A 15,537-nucleotide genomic window follows, 5' to 3' on the forward strand; every position below is an offset into this window, starting at 1 on the left:
TAATCAGATAAAATATAATCCACCCACCATCCTTATAAGAAGAGAAGAGACACATAGAGAAAAAGGTCCCATAAAGGCAGAGGCAGAGACTAAATGCACAAGTCAAGGAACAGGAGCCCCGAGAAGCTAGAAGAAGCAAGGATTCTCCCAGAGAGCCTCCAGGGGAAGCGTAGTCCTGATAACACCTTGATTTTAGAGCTCTGGCTTCCAGAAGTGTGATAAAATAAAGTTTGGTTATTTTAATCCACACAGTTTGAGGTATTTTATGATGGAATCTACTACCCTGATGGAGAGTGGAGGAAGAATTCTCTCTTGTACTTTCCTCCCTATATTTCTGAATTATCTTAATTTAACAGAGCAAGCATCCAGTATTTCAACATTTTTTTTTTAAAAAGTACTTTCAAAGAAGTACATACATATACTCCCAAACATCACTGGAATTATATTGTAAATAAAATTTGATTTAATGTCCTGAATTTCAGGAACAATTCTTTTACAGAGAGTACAATTAATTAACAGGTTTGTCAAGTGATCCTCATAGTGTAGGGAGGACATCACTGTAATGATTCAAGGTCAGGAGTCTCTTGTACAGTAGTATATAATTACTGGTACCTGTGGAAATAGACTGTATCCTGCTTGGGCAATTGGGAAACTTAAAGAGGTGGTAACTGTTCCTGGCAGTCCTGGAGAGACAGATGTTAAAGGTAGGGTCATTCCAGGAATGCAGAGGCTTGTTCCAGAGGTAGTGAGATGGGAAGTATATGGTGATAGGATGGCCTTGGAATTTTGGTTCAGGGTATGAGGCTTACCAAGTCACACTAGTCATCCAAATGTAAAGGCACCTGTGCAAACCTCCCTTGTTTGTAAGTTCCAACTTCTGGCACTGTGTTGGAGCCCACTCACTTAGCCTATTAAAGGTCATAGAAAATAACTAAGAACCCATTACATGGAAAATGAGTCACTGAAGAAGCTTTAAAAATATGATGGTTAGGGGACGCCTGGGTGGCTCAGTGGTTGAGTGTCTGCGTTCGGCTCAGGGAGTGATCCTGGAGTCCTGAGATCAAGTCCCACATTGGGCTCCCTGCAGGAAGCCTGCTCTTCCCTCTGCCTATGTCTCTGCCTCTCTCTCTGTGTATCTCACGAATAAATAAATAAAATCTTTAAAAATATGATGGCCAAACATACTATGTAACCATCCCTAAATTCAAGATGAAGATTTATTCAAGAAGCTTTCATCCAAGTGTAAGCAGCCAATAATCAATCAGTTATTCCTGGTTAGTGCTAGACTTGGTGCACAGAAAAAATTATCTCTCCCTACGGTCCAAAGACACACTTATTCTACCAAAATATCAACAGAGCCCATAATAGAAGATGTGGAAAACAGTATAATTTCTCTGACAAGATGACAAAGTACAGAATGAAATTTTAAAAATAGAACTGATTAAAATAATGTAAAATATCAATCAATCAAAATTATAAATATCAATCCAAAAATAATGAAAAGAAAGGGATGTATGAATGGCATTAGAGGTGGGAAGGAAGGAAGGGAAAGCCCTAAACTGAAAGAAACTGACCAGCGAACTCATAGACTGAAGCAGTTAGAGTGGCAAGATGGCCCAGGTAGGCTGGAAAGAAACTGTGCCCTCAGAAGACCCCCCAGGAGATGCAAAATCCTGCATCTGAGGGGTGGCAGACGGAAGAGGGTCAGAGATGTAGAGAACTAAAGATAGAATTCCAAGGAAGAGGAGTCAGCAGTGAAAAATAATCCAGAAAATTCACTGTCAAAGACTGGATAAGGGGCCATCAAAAGGCTGAGGAAACCACCAAAAGACTTCAGCAGGAAAGTTTATGGGGCATAATGGGGTTGGGGTACAGCTGACTCAGAAACAGATGAATAATCTGCACCATCTAGCCAAACCTCAAGCCTGAAAGGACAAACCACAGATGTTTTTAATGTGGCTCACTGTTTCTACGAATTATATAAGAGCAGTTGGCTCTGAAAAAAAAAAAAAAAAAAAAAAAAGAGCAGTTGGCTCTGAATGCTAATGATCCTCAATCACAACAGGCAATATTATCATACACCCAAGGACATTCCCACATTTCTGAAGCAAGTGTGGCCTCTAGTTCCCCAGAATTACATTTCAATGATCAATCTCCCTACTTTCCCCACCCAACTGCAAAAAAATGATAACTACACATCCTTTTCAACATGATACTTCTCCACTGCACATTATGTTTGAAGATCAATCCTTCCTGATACATGAATATCTGGTTCATTTATGTTCGCTGCTGTAGGATATTCCATTGTATTAGCCTAGCATAATTTTTTTCCTTATTCTTTTTTTATTTTTATTTATTTTTAATTTTTATTTATTTATGATAGTCACAGAGAGAGAGAGAGAGAGAGAGAGGCAGAGACACAGGCCGAGGGAGAAGCAGGCTCCATGCACCGGGAGCCCGATGTGGGATTCGATCCCGGGTCTCGAGGATCACGCCCTGGGCCAAAGGCAGGCGCCAAACCGCTGCGCCACCCAGGGATCCCTTATTCTTTTTTTTAAAACACCTTGTTTGTTTGTTTGTTTGTTTGTGAGAGAGAGAGAGAGTGAAAGAGAGAGAGCATGAGCTGGGGGAGGAAGGGAGAGAGAAGGAGAAGCAGACTTTCCACTGAGCAAAAAGTCCAATGTAGGGCTCGATCCCAGCACCCTGAGATCACGACCTGAGCCAAAGGCAGATGTTTAACTGAGCCATCCAGGTGCCCTTTCCTTATTCTTTAATTAATAAACATCTAAAAAAAATAAATAAATAAACATCTAAGTTGTTTCTGCTTCTTGCCATTGCCAATTGTATGGTCATTAACTCTCCTTAAGCACAGCATGCTAGTACACCTAAGATATATATATTTAAACACAGAACTGCTGAATTTGAAGCACATATCACCAAATATTCCCAAAGTGGTTGTACTAACATTTTCACCAACATCTCATCAATAATCTCTTCTTTCATATCACACCAATCCTAACTATTATTACTGGTGTTAATCTCACTATTGTTTTAATTGCATTTTCCTAGAAAGGTGATGTATCTTATCACTGCAAATATATTCTATTTTCCAGTATTTACTTGTCAAGATCCATGGAAAATCTTTTTCAGATTTCAGTTGGTTACTGCTAGACTTGGTACACAGAAAAAAATATTTCTCCTTGTGTTCCAAAGCTCATCATGAGTAAGCAGCTGATCCCACAATCTTTATAACCAGTTGCTGCTACATCAACTAAGCACCATGGCTACCTGATATCCCAACACCTTTTCTTCTGCCTGCACTTTGTGTCTTGCCTCCATCAGTGATAACTTGATGCTACTATATGCCATAGGCCAGTGCCCCATGTCCTCTTAATGTGTGCTTCTCAATATGTGTTTAACCTGATACCAGAATTCCATCTGAGGATATTTTTCCTAAAGTAATTTACTTACTCTATTAGTCAAGGGCCTAGCAGAAAACAAATGACACAGTCAGAATGGATAATTCAGTAAAGTCTGATAAAGAAACTATACAATGCATGGTCAGGGCTAAGAGAAACCAAGAAAGGATGGTGAATAGCACAAGGTGAGCAACCATGGGGAGACACTGCCATTCCTAGATCTAAATAGTAAGGGGAGGAATGGTTACCAAAACCCAGAAAACAGGTAGAGCTGCAGAAAAAGCTGTCCAATAGTATCTGTGGCTTTTGGTAAAGAAATGCAGCCATCCCCTGGCAATGGAGCTGAGAGGAAGCTGGAAGACTTGTTGCCTCCCACTGGCCCAATGCAAGTGTCTGTCAGATGACAAGACACTGATTATGTCACCTTACAACTCAGCTTCCTGCAGCCCACAGGAGGTTGAAAGAGTGAAGGGTAGAGCTGGAAAAGCAAAATAAAATCCCCAGCAAACCTACATCACATGTACTTGAGTTTCTTCACCCCTCTAGAATTTTTTCTCCCCATTGGTACTCCAGAGACAGCATCAACATCAATATTACTTTATATAAAAAACATATTCAAGTAGATAAGAAACATCATGAATCCAATGATCAAAAGGGCAAAAGACATGAGAAGATTTTCAGAAAGAAGGAGATTCAATTAAAACATATGTAAAATAAAACAGAAATATATTCCATTTGTTGACTATGAAACAGAAGTTTTGAAGTCACCGGGAATACTGGGAGGATTTAGGATGAAGAGCTAAAACCACAAAAAGGTGAATAGGTAACTGAAGACTTAATGAATAGTAAGGAGTAACACACAATATGGTAGTTGGGCATGTGGTGACATACCCTCATGGTTGAAAACTAAAAATAGGGCATTGAGATAGGAAAAAAAACAATGGCTAGAAAAAGCAGTGGAAATAAAAGAAAGAGAAAACGTTTCCTCACTTCATAGTATGAAGATGGGGAGTGAAAAGCTGCCTCTGTGAAAAGATCTAGTGACATGCAGTCATGGGGAACAACCATTATTTCATATAAAGCAAAGAGGAATAGGAAAGGCAAAAGCCTACACTGGGGTTTCTTGGCAAAGAACAGGAATGCCCACACAAATCAGAGAGGGAGTTCTAAGAGAACAACAAAGAACAGTGCTGGATTTAGTTGAAAGTAGGATGACTGTACTGGCTGGTGCTGGAGGTGTGGGAATGGGGGAAAGGGTGGAGCTACTATAAATCTGTCTTCCATGATATACTTACACAAGAGACCATTCCCTAATTGATACCTTTATAAATCTTACTGGAATGAGTTCTCCTCTGTGAAATTTTTTTTTACAAAGCTAATTAACCCTAGTCTGATGTTATTCAATGTATACATAGCTGTATCTGTATCTGCAGGGAATACAGTGTTTGGCAGTGTTTGGCAGTCATTGGATGCTCATTGTTCTCCACTAACCAGTTTCCCTGTAAACAGATACACCACATGCTTCGTAAGCAGGAAGAAGAAGTAAAATTCCCCTAGGATGTGCAACTTAACAAATCACACCCTTCACAAGGAAGTAAGGTTCAGGAAAACCAAAACCTTTCCTAACCAACCTATAAAGGCATTAGAAATAGCAGGATAGTTCCCAAAAGTGTATGTTCCTCCTAAGTTTTATTGGGTTTCTGGACTCCTGTCACCAATGATGTTGGTGCATCATTTAGAAAATACGCAAAGACACAAGTTGGCAAGGAATCACATGCAAAAGTTCTGAAAATGGCTGAGTCTTTTATGACACTGTATGAAATCAGGATATCATAATCCTGTCAATTATAGGAACACTTTTCGGGAACAGAAGAAAAGTATAAAATGATTTCTCAATTGAGCCCAAGCTCTCTCTAAAAGTAAGCGCACTCTTGGTCCTTATAATTAGTCTCTTGTCCTTAGACTCTACTTCTGTATGACAAGTCTTAGTCACTTAGTCTTAGGAGATTTCAGCCTTAGTCAGAAGTTCCCTTAAAGGCTAATTTATGCCACTTTGTCACCAAATTTCTTCCCTCCACACCCAGGCTGAGCATCTTACCTCTGTCTTACGGATCAGATCCTTCTCTTTTGGAGCCCAAAGAAACTCCTCCTACTCCTGCTTCAGAAACCCTCACTTCTATCTGGTGACAATGGCCTGTGACACCACCTTCACTGAGAAGCTCCTATTCCTCATGTTTGTGATTTTTCGCCGTGGGTCTTTTTCTCATCATTTTCTTCTACCTTTGGACCTATTCCTTCATCAAAGCCCCAACAGTCGGCTTTCTCCCTTACCCCTACCCAGTCTCAACTCGGAGATCTGTATCTCACCCCTTCTGATTTTGTAGAAGGACATTATCTCTTTTGAGAGTGCAGAAGAAAAAAGTTCTTTTCATTTAAACACAAGGAGTGTATGTAACATATATGGGAAATGGATACACATGCAGGTTTCTGAGTCAGCTTATTCGCCTGATATCTCACCTGGGCAATTCACCACCTGTAGAAACCTGAGCTTTTATTCAATAGCTCTGTGCTTCACTTCTGTCATCTGTGCAATGGGGATAACAAAGGGATCCGCCTTAATAAACTGCTGAAGGAGTAAAAGGGTGAATACCTATCCCCACTCTGTAAAAATCAAGTTTTTGATATGATTCTACCTGTGGGAACACCATGCACATGAAGGGGATAAGGATCCCGTGATAGCAGAATTAAACACGGCATTCAAAGAACACCTTTGTCTCATTTTTCTTACGGGTAGTTGACTATGGCATCCAGTCCATGAATATGAAGCTGGTATGCTAATGGGCAAGCGACAGAAAAATGTCATGATTCTGGAGCTCAGACAATTTATTTTTGATTCATATTTATATAAAAAACTAGAATGCTTCCACACCCTATGGTCTGTTTTTATCCATTGTTCTTCCCCTTGTGAGCATGTTAACACTGCGAGATAAATGAACTTCCCACTGTCCTTAAAACACAGGGAAAATTTGGGACTGGCTGCAAGGGGGCATGGGTGGTAACAAGGAGAACAGCTATCAAGGCATAGCATTTAGGAGAAGGCAACAGATTCTTGTTCTCTACGTATTGCTGGGACCCTTTGTCAGTAGTGCTTTAGACAGAACTCAAGCAATTTTCCTGGTTATACAGAATAATTACTAAGGAAATTGACAGGTTGAACAAGACCTTTTAGAACTAAAGATAGAAAATATAAACTTTGTCATGGTTTATGTGTGAAATGGGCCTTAAAGACATCCACATTTAAGAGAAGACATTTTTTAAGGGTTGTTTCCGGATAAATGTTGCAGGGGCATGTCAGGAAGTTGGAATTGCAACTCCATCCTCATTGGTATTAGAAAGACACCTACATGCATTTCATAAGAGCCAATGACCGCAGGCCCGCAGTGTTTTGCTGCAGGGGAAAAGGAAGTACAGTAATGAAATGATCATGTTTTATTCCCACATATATTTTGAGTTGATATACATGATGGTTAGCCTAGTTAAGAAATCAAAAGTGGATTTACTTGAAATACTGACTACAACGAGTAATAGAAGGTGGCAGGAGAGTGCTATATATTCTGGAGCTCACCATTCACCACACATAGGCTGACAAGGCTCCCTGCCCACCTCTGCTTCCTCCAGAAACACAGGTAAGTACCTGTAGCTGCTCCAGCTTAATAACAGGAATCATTTCTGAACATATGGTAATGGTGTGTTTTCTATCCTGCATTGATCTCATTCTGTGTGACTGGGTTTTACTTATTCTGCTGTGGTAAAACTAGAACACCTTCTTCAGCTGATTTATCGTTCATCTAACTTATTTACTTCTTATTAAACAAATGCTCCCTTGGGCATCTGTGTGGTTGGGGAGAGAGTCTCTGGTACCCAGAGAACCCTGAAGGAAAAGGCAGAGAGGTGCCTAAATGGGAGCTGTCTGAATCTTTGTGTTGGTATCGGTAATAAAGCACTTTCTACCTAGGCCTAGGAGTGCCAGTGAGCAATGAAAGATAAAGATGTCTTATTACTTTTTCACAAAAGTTTTTTTAATAGTAATTTTGATAGTCGTCTAGTTATGAAATTTACACATATACACTGAAAGAGGCTTGAAAAGTAGAAGGAAGAAAAGTTTTAGTTGCCAGAATCCCACAACCCAAATATAAGTCATTTCTTTTAAGAAATAATTTCATTACAAACTAATCTTTCCTTCAGGAAAGTCATGAAATGAATCTGATCCTTTCCTAGGAGTTCCAGATCGCACCAAGGTTGCCATGAATTCACTCAGTGCAGCAAACACCCGCTTCGCATTTGATCTGTTCCAACAGTTCAAAACATCAAAAAAGGGTGACAACATCTTCTTCTCGCCTCTCTCCATCTCATCAGCATTAGCCATGACCTACCTAGGTGCCAAAGAAAATACTGCACTTGAAATTGGGAAGGTAGGTGTCTACTTCCTACACAGGTCACCAGCTTAGATTGATTTCTCTGTTGGCTTGTGTGCAGATGGCCCCAGATCTGGCTGGGAGGCCGAGCAAGCATTCCCATGACTGGGTGAGCACAGAGCTTTGGGGGGGTGGGGCACATGCCCTCCCCAGGGCTCTGCTCCATTCACTTCCCTGGACCTAGATTTCCTCTGATAGCCCAGATGAACTCCCACAATTGCACAACAAACAGAGGTAAGGCTTAAAGGGAAGAGTAATGGCAGAAGTGACATGCTGACTTAAATTCATGCAAAACATTTCATGTTTTCTCATCAATGAATAATGACACAGGATTCTCTGAAGTGGCTTTGCTGTGGCTTTCCAAGGAGCAAATGCTTGCAATTAAGTTTTCTATTCTCTTTTTCCTTTGTTTAGTGGTTTGGTTTGGTTTGGATTTGGGTTTGCGTTTGGGGTTGGGAGTTTTGTTTTGTTTGGATTTGAGTTCTTTCCTTCTTTTACTTTTTTCTTAATTTATTTCCAGATCTTTTGAGTAGGTTTCTTATCCTGCTTCCTGTCTCTTCCAGGTCCTTCACTTTAATGAAGCCACAGAGAGCACAACAGGAAGAACTACAACAGATCATGTGAGTCACAGAGCACTTGAGTCTAGAAGGAGAATCGCATATCCAGGAGGCTCATATTTTAGCTAGGAATTTCAGATAAACTGTGAAAAGTCCGTTTTTAGGGAAATTCTTAGGTAAAAGAGACTGGACAGAGTTGCATCTCGTTTCATATTACATACTTATTTATTTCATACGTTTGTCTCCTGAGGGGAGATCAGCACTGTGCCAAAAGAGCTTCAAATTCCTGCTCTGCTGTTAACCAATGGGGAACATGAGCAAGACACAACTGTTCTAAGGCACCATGACCTCATCCCAGGAAGCTGGGAGTAATAAAATAATCTGCCTCAATGCATACAAACAGATGGAAAACATTACAACAGTGCCTCGATTACTGGAAACTGATAAATTTTATGCATTACTATTGCAGAGTAACAATAATTACAGTAATCACAATACTTTTGCTAAAATAATATAATTTTAATTAATTTATTAATGGAACTAAACAGGAATAAGCATGCCTCCAAGCATATTTTGGGAAATGATTAGATGAGATACAGAGTTTATAAACTTAAGGTCCAAAACTCTTAGCTAGCAAGTAGAAGGTTCTGGATTCAGACAGGCCTAGGTTCAAAATTTGGCTGTGCCACCTGCGTCTCTTTGGAAAGTCTATTTAATTCTGAGTTTCTTGTTTTCATCTGAATAGGGATAAAGAGAGATACAAATGTAAAGCCCTTACCAGGCACATACTATTCCTACATTTAGAATATGACCACCATAGGGCACCTGGGTGGTTCAGTGGTTGAGCATCTGCCTTTGGCTCAGGTGATGAGCCCTGGGTCCTGGGATCAATTCCCACAAGGGGTTCCCTGCAAGGAGCCTGCTTCTCCCTCTGCCTATGTCTCTGCCTCTCTCTGTGTGTCACTCATGAATAAATAAATTTAAAAAAGAGAGAGAGAGTATGACTATCATGAGTGAAGAGCCATTGATCATGGTCAACAGGTCTTAGAAGAAATACAATCTAGTAGTGTAAAGGGCTCCATGTCATAATATAACTGAAATAAATAAATTCAACATTATTATATGACTGATAGCTGTTAAAATGAAATGTGCCTCTAGCCCTTAAGAAGCCTAAATTTAGCTGGGAAGTTTTTACCTAACCCATTTGTACCAATTAGAAGATAATCCAATGGTGGAATGGTGCTACATCTATAGTAAATAAGTGAAAATTTTGGATTACTTACTCAGAGCAGAAAGAAATTTCCTGAAGGAGACTGAATTATAAGGATCTTGAAGAATATTTAAGTAAATCCACCTAAAATCAAGGAATAACAATAAATGTCACCTGAGGACTATCAAAGTATAGTTTTGGGTCTAACAGTTTACACGGGGCTAGTATTTATATTTACATTGACAGAGAATGCAATGAGCTTACTTTTTAATATTTGAAGGTTGAAAAGATGGAAAATGTACACCACCAATTTCAAAAGCTTCTGACCGAATTAAAGAAACCCACTGATGCATATGAACTGAATATGGCCAACAAGTTCTATGGAGAAAAAAAGTATCAATTTCTTCAAGTAAGTTTCACTTGGCTTGCTATACCTTTAACCTGAATCCCAGGTCCTTTGTCCTTTGCCTCAACTATTTCAAATGAAATATCCTAGAACTTGACAACCCACCAATATAAAGTCCAGTTTTAGGGATCACGTCATCAACCCAAAAGAGATTCAGTAGCAAAGGAAGTCATGAGATGCCCCAATGATCTGATACCATTCAGTCACATAGCGTAAATTTTGGTGGACAATGACCCATGAAATGTATGACTAATGGGATACTGATGAGAGTGCAGGCTTGGTGAGTTCTAAGGGAAGTTGAAGAAGTACCAGGGGAACACTGAATGCCCAGAATGGAAGATATAAGCAAAAGCAAGAACCCTAAGGTTTGATAGTACTGCTTAGGAGTCCCAGAAACACACCATCTCCTTTGGAGCATCATGCTTTGCAGTTTGCAACCCAGAGCCTCTTCTGCCCCAGCCTATGTCCAGAAGGTATTGCCTTTCAAAGACCTCACTGTTGTGCCAGCCTGTACTTGCATTTCAAATTACCCACATGCGAACTGTATAAAATACGCATGGGCAAGAAAAAGTAGATTTCTCAGGGCCTAGATTCCTGTACTGTATTTTGTTAAGACTGAAGATAACTAACTTGGGAATACGTAATTACTGATGAATTACTCTTAATTCCTCCTTTCTTCCTTCTCCATCAAAGGAATACATGGATAACATTAAGAAATTTTACCTAGCCAGTGTGGAATCTGTTGATTTTAACAATGCTGCAGAAGAAAGTCGTAAGAAGATAAATTCCTGGGTGGAAAGCCAAACTAATGGTAGAGTATGAGAGATTGCCCATAAAAATCACTTTTTTTTGAGTCCCTGCTGTGTGTGAAATCTGTTCTTGACAGCATTTGGGGTGCCAGTGGGGTGGGGGTGATGGCTTTGCAGAGAGGCTGGAGGAGAGCATTGCAGATGATGGAATGGTCCAGGTAAAGGTGAAAAGCAACAAAGGGAATTTCTGTATGACAGAAAGATAATTACAATGAAATACAGCTGGCAATTGGTGTTTGCTCATGATCGCAGACAACAGTACCTTCATGGATCCCAAGTCTCTGCTCCAACCCCATCTTGGGTTCACATCCTTTAAATTCTCAAAGTGCAGAATAGAGAAGACACCCCAGACAGTAATATCTGACAGCATAGGGCATGTGTTTTGGGTTATAGAGTTCATGCCATTTGTCCTCAAGAACAATCAAGCCCTATTTCTTCAGAGTATTAAGCCCAACATTGAAAAAATAGAAAGGGTGGGAGGAATGAAGAATGGGGGGTGTGGTTGGAAGAATTCAGGGAGGGAAGGAAGCTGGGAATGGAGGTGCTTCAAGAGTAGCTGAAATCCATATTCCGTGTGAGATGACTGAAGTCACCCAAAGACAATGAATCTGAACACCTTTCCCATGACAAGATGGGGTATCTCCAGCAAGGATAACTCCCATCAGGCTGGCATCACAAAGAAAGCTGCAACTCAAAAATTATTGCTCACAGTCCCTAAAGTAGTGACTTGCCTGAATGATCCACTGTAACTTTCAAAGCATCTTCCAGACAAACCACTTGTACTTTCACAGAAGACCTTTGAGTTTTTTTTTTTCCTTTTGCAGAAAAAATCAAGGATATGTTTCCCAAAGACTCTCTTAACCATACCATTCTGGTTCTGGTGAACGCAGTCTATTTTAAAGGACAGTGGGACACGAAATTTGATACAAAAAACACAGTGGAGAAAGAATTCTGGCTGGACAAGGTATTGTAATTTCTTTATAATAATGTAACACACTCATACATGGAATGTTAAATTTAAATTCATATCTAATAGCACATGCAATGGCAGGGAAAAAATGTATTTGTCATGGTTGTATTTTCTTCCTGTTTTATTTTTTTACTTTAGATAAAAATACTTGAAGAAACTCTTGCTTCCAATTCACAAATTTCACATATCATCCCTTAGAAAGAGGATGTGTTTGGTATCTCAATAGTATTATCTTCTTTTTAACTAATGCCTCACTTAGCATTTGTCTGCCACGTTAATTACTGCAGGACACAAGCAAACCTGTGCAGATGATGAGACAATTCAACGTTTTTAATTTCACCTCACTGGAGGACTTGCAAGCCAAGATCCTAGAAATACCATACAAAGGCAAAGATCTAAGCATGATGTTGCTGCTGCCACACGAAGTAGATGGTCTGCAGAAGGTAAAATCTTATGTCTCCAATTCTTTCTACTATTGCCTGATTTCCTAGTAGTACAATCCTTATATGGGCTGTTCATTGAAGCAATGCTCACAGATTGGTGGTGGTGGCTGACTGAGTTCAAGTACAGAGTACTTCTCTGCATACAGCCTAAAAAAGAACTTTTTAAGGAGAATCTGGTATTCTGTGTGTTCCAAAAAGTAAATATCCTAAATAACACAGTGTCATATGGAACAATATATAGAAAATCTCAACATCAAGGGTCCCATTAATATTCTGATGAAACTATGGAATGTCAGTTCAAAAGAAACATACTTAGGCACACACATTAATATTTTGCAACCATAAAAACTTCTAATATATTCCAGTCTATTCATTAGAAGACAAGGAAATGAACACTCATATGCAGGTGACACATAGAAATATTTGTAAGCTCACTCATAAACAAAACAAGTAAATTAATATAATGAAAGGTACATTTTAAATATCAAATCACAGTGGTTTTGTAGACAATGGACCAAGACATTTATTTTGATGCTTACTTTTCAATTTGGAAGTATTCAATCCCTAGGAGCTCAAAAGTCCTTTCGGAGCCTCATTGCTCAGAATCAAAAAAAATAAATAAAATTAAGATGTGGGAGGATTATAATTTTCCTCTTAAAATTGTTATAGTGAAGTTAATATTTAGAAATATCTAGAAGAGTATCTGGCACATTAAGGACATTCCAAACATGGCAGTTTTCCAATGACTCCAACAGCTTGCCGTGCTGTTGAAGCCACAGGGAACTTACTGCACACAAAATAGCTATCATGCTAACACTGGGATTTGGAGATCCTCAGGGAAGGTAACATGACAACACACGTGAAGGGCCATAATATGTCAGACTTCAGCTCAGCAATTCCCCTTATCAATGACATAAGGACTCCCAGTCCTGGGACTTTAACTAAGGTAACTAATCCAAACAAGGCAAAGGCTTTTAGATAGAAGTGGCTCAAGACATTGAAAATTTTGGTGCATCTTTGTATTATCAATAGTTTAACTTGGGGCTGACAAGTAGTGAATGCTTAAAAATATTAATTAAAGATATATACGTTGAATATCAATTTAGATACTGTGTAATAATTTAAACTTGATTAGAGAAATATATACCTATATGAGAAATGTTTACAAATAAGTAAAGCAAGAAAAAGGAATAAAAGTTGTACCTACACTATAAAAATTATTTCAATTAGAGTATACAAAATTATGTACACAAGGATAGTAATAAGAGAAGTCTATTTGAAAATGAAGCATATCATACATATGGAAGGTCTGGAGGTCTGGAACTATGTAGAGTATAAAAAATAGAGATACATAGTTCATCGCTTACAAAATAACTTTATTTAATAATTCTGTTATGTATATATACACATACATATCCATATATATATGTATAGATATTTATGCATATATATACATAAATATAACACAGTCCTGAATATATAGTATATTTTTCGACTGTATAATATATATTCATGACTGTTATTTTTGACTGCTCAGACAAGATGTGATAAACTGAATCTTCTGCATTTACATTTACTGTTTAAATAAAAGTTTTCTACAATTCAATCCAATGTTAAATCGTGCTTAATATCCTTGAGAATCATGTCAGCTATTCCCTTTTTCCATTGCTGCAGCTTGAAGATCAACTCACTGCTGAGAAACTAATAGAGTGGACGAGCTCACAGAATATGAGCAATGGGCAGGTGGATTTATACTTACCCCGGTTCAAAGTAGAAGAGAGTTATGAGCTCAAGGCCACGCTGAAAGCCCTGGGAATGGTGGATGCCTTCAACACAAAGAGCGCCAACTTCTCAGGCATGACAGGGAGGCAGGATCTTGTGGTGTCTAAAGTCAGGCACAAGTCCTTTGTGGAGGTCACCGAAGAGGGCACGGAGGCTGCAGCCTCCACAGACGTAGAAGTTATTGCCAAATCAGCACCAATCTATCCTTTTCATTGCGATCACCCTTTCCTGTTCTTCATCAAGCACAATAAGACCAACAGCATCCTCTTCTTGGGCAGAGTCTCTTCCCCTTAGATGCAATTAGCCTGCCTCTATTGAGGAGGAAATGCACATTTGTTCCAGTATACACACTGCGAGAAACACAGATTCTCTTTAGTTTTTTTTCCTTTCCAATCTCACAGTCATCACTAAGAATATAATGGTTGAAATGGAAATAGCCTGTCTGTCTCTCTCCTTCTACAAACATGTAAACCTACTTCATCTCCCAGTGATAATTCCCCTTTGGACAAATGTTCAACATAAGATAAAATATCTTAAAAAAGATATTTTAAAACTCTATCTTCTACTAAATTTGAAATCATATCTCCTATTTCAGAAATCAAATCTATTATTCAAACTTATTAACTTAGATATCCACATTTATTTGAATTTAGGTGATAAAACTGGAACACTTTCATGTCTAAATTTGTTTTATTTTATGAAATACATTATCAATAAATAATTATTTATTCATATTATTTGTTGCTTTTCCTTTTTTCTCTTTTAAACAAAGTACAAGCAGCCCACCACACATAGGAAAGATAATTTAGAAATACATTATCATATAGAAAGAGCATTCAAAGCAGATGATCATAAGGCTGACGGTAGGTTGGTACCAAACTTTGAAAGTTTCTATTAACCATATTAACCGCTTTCTAATTTATCCTAAAATAAATCAAAAGCCATTATAGATCTCATCTGTTTGTTTTCCAAAGAGAAGAATGAGAACATCATATCTGCGTTTTTAAAATACACCTCTGGCTATTATGATATAAACAGATGAGAAGAAAGAACATTGTAGATACAGTGAGATTAACTAGTAAGCCATCAGAATGTCCAGAGTAGAACTAAGGAATTGAAATAAAAAATTGAATTCTTTTGGATTAAAGTTTTTGATCACTGCTGAATTACATATAGGAAATAAAATTCATGATACACTTATCACTTGTACATACTGTCGAGTGCTGTGCAAGGTGAAAATAAAGATAGAATTCCAGGGGTGACTGGATAGCTCCACTGACTGAGCATCCAAGTCTTGATGTCAGCTCAGATTTGTAAGAATTATTCAGGAAGTAAAATACACACGATTATAGCAACACATTATATATATGACAGAAATGAGAGACAGAAGCCAAAAATGATATCCAATTTTCTGGCCTACCCAATGGGTTGGATAAAAAAAAAAAAAAAAAAGATTCTGTTTTGGA

The 15,537-nt window shown here is 38.5% G+C and overlaps 2 protein-coding genes across 19 annotated transcripts in view; one reads left to right on the forward strand and one right to left on the reverse strand.

The window, feature by feature from the left end:
- Positions 1-15,537, reverse strand: part of SERPINB11 (serpin family B member 11) — a 91,913-nt gene that overhangs the window by 62,303 nt on the left and 14,073 nt on the right. For 8 of the 18 annotated variants that reach the window (XR_013375193.1, XR_013375157.1, XR_013375199.1 and 5 more), the window contains exons 2-4: positions 14,049-14,421; positions 9,926-10,039; positions 9,735-9,805 (exon numbers count right to left, since the gene is read on the reverse strand). Coding sequence is in view for 7 of the 18 variants with exons in the window: in XM_077890068.1 (XP_077746194.1) it covers positions 9,735-9,805; positions 9,926-10,014 (160 nt within the window). In the remaining 11 variants the exon portion in view is untranslated. Of the gene's footprint in view, positions 1-5,936; positions 6,004-9,734; positions 9,806-9,925; positions 10,040-12,146; positions 12,448-12,828; positions 12,888-14,048; positions 14,422-15,537 lie in introns of all 18 variants that reach the window. The other 10 variants (XM_077890619.1, XM_077890228.1, XM_077890373.1 and 7 more) reach the window with 7 other exon arrangements.
- On the forward strand, positions 10,767-14,365 carry LOC144289037 (serpin B4-like). The gene is made up of 4 exons (XM_077857245.1): positions 10,767-10,839; positions 11,701-11,840; positions 12,134-12,289; positions 13,964-14,365. Exons 1-4 carry the CDS (start codon positions 10,767-10,769, stop codon positions 14,363-14,365), a joined length of 771 nt encoding a protein of 256 aa, XP_077713371.1.

The sequence above is a fragment of the Canis aureus genome, chromosome 1 (assembly GCF_053574225.1).
Source record: "Canis aureus isolate CA01 chromosome 1, VMU_Caureus_v.1.0, whole genome shotgun sequence".
NCBI lineage: Eukaryota > Metazoa > Chordata > Mammalia > Carnivora > Canidae > Canis > Canis aureus.

Coding starts and splice junctions, on each gene's coding strand:
- LOC144289037 (XM_077857245.1), top strand. CDS start 10,767: ATGGATAACATTAAGAAATTTTACCTAGCCAGTGTGGAATCTGTTGAT. Junction 10,840..11,700: donor CAATGCTGCAGAAGAAAGTC/GTAAGAAGATAA, acceptor TTCCTTTTGCAG/AAAAAATCAAGGATATGTTT. Junction 12,290..13,963: donor AAGTAGATGGTCTGCAGAAG/GTAAAATCTTAT, acceptor CCATTGCTGCAG/CTTGAAGATCAACTCACTGC.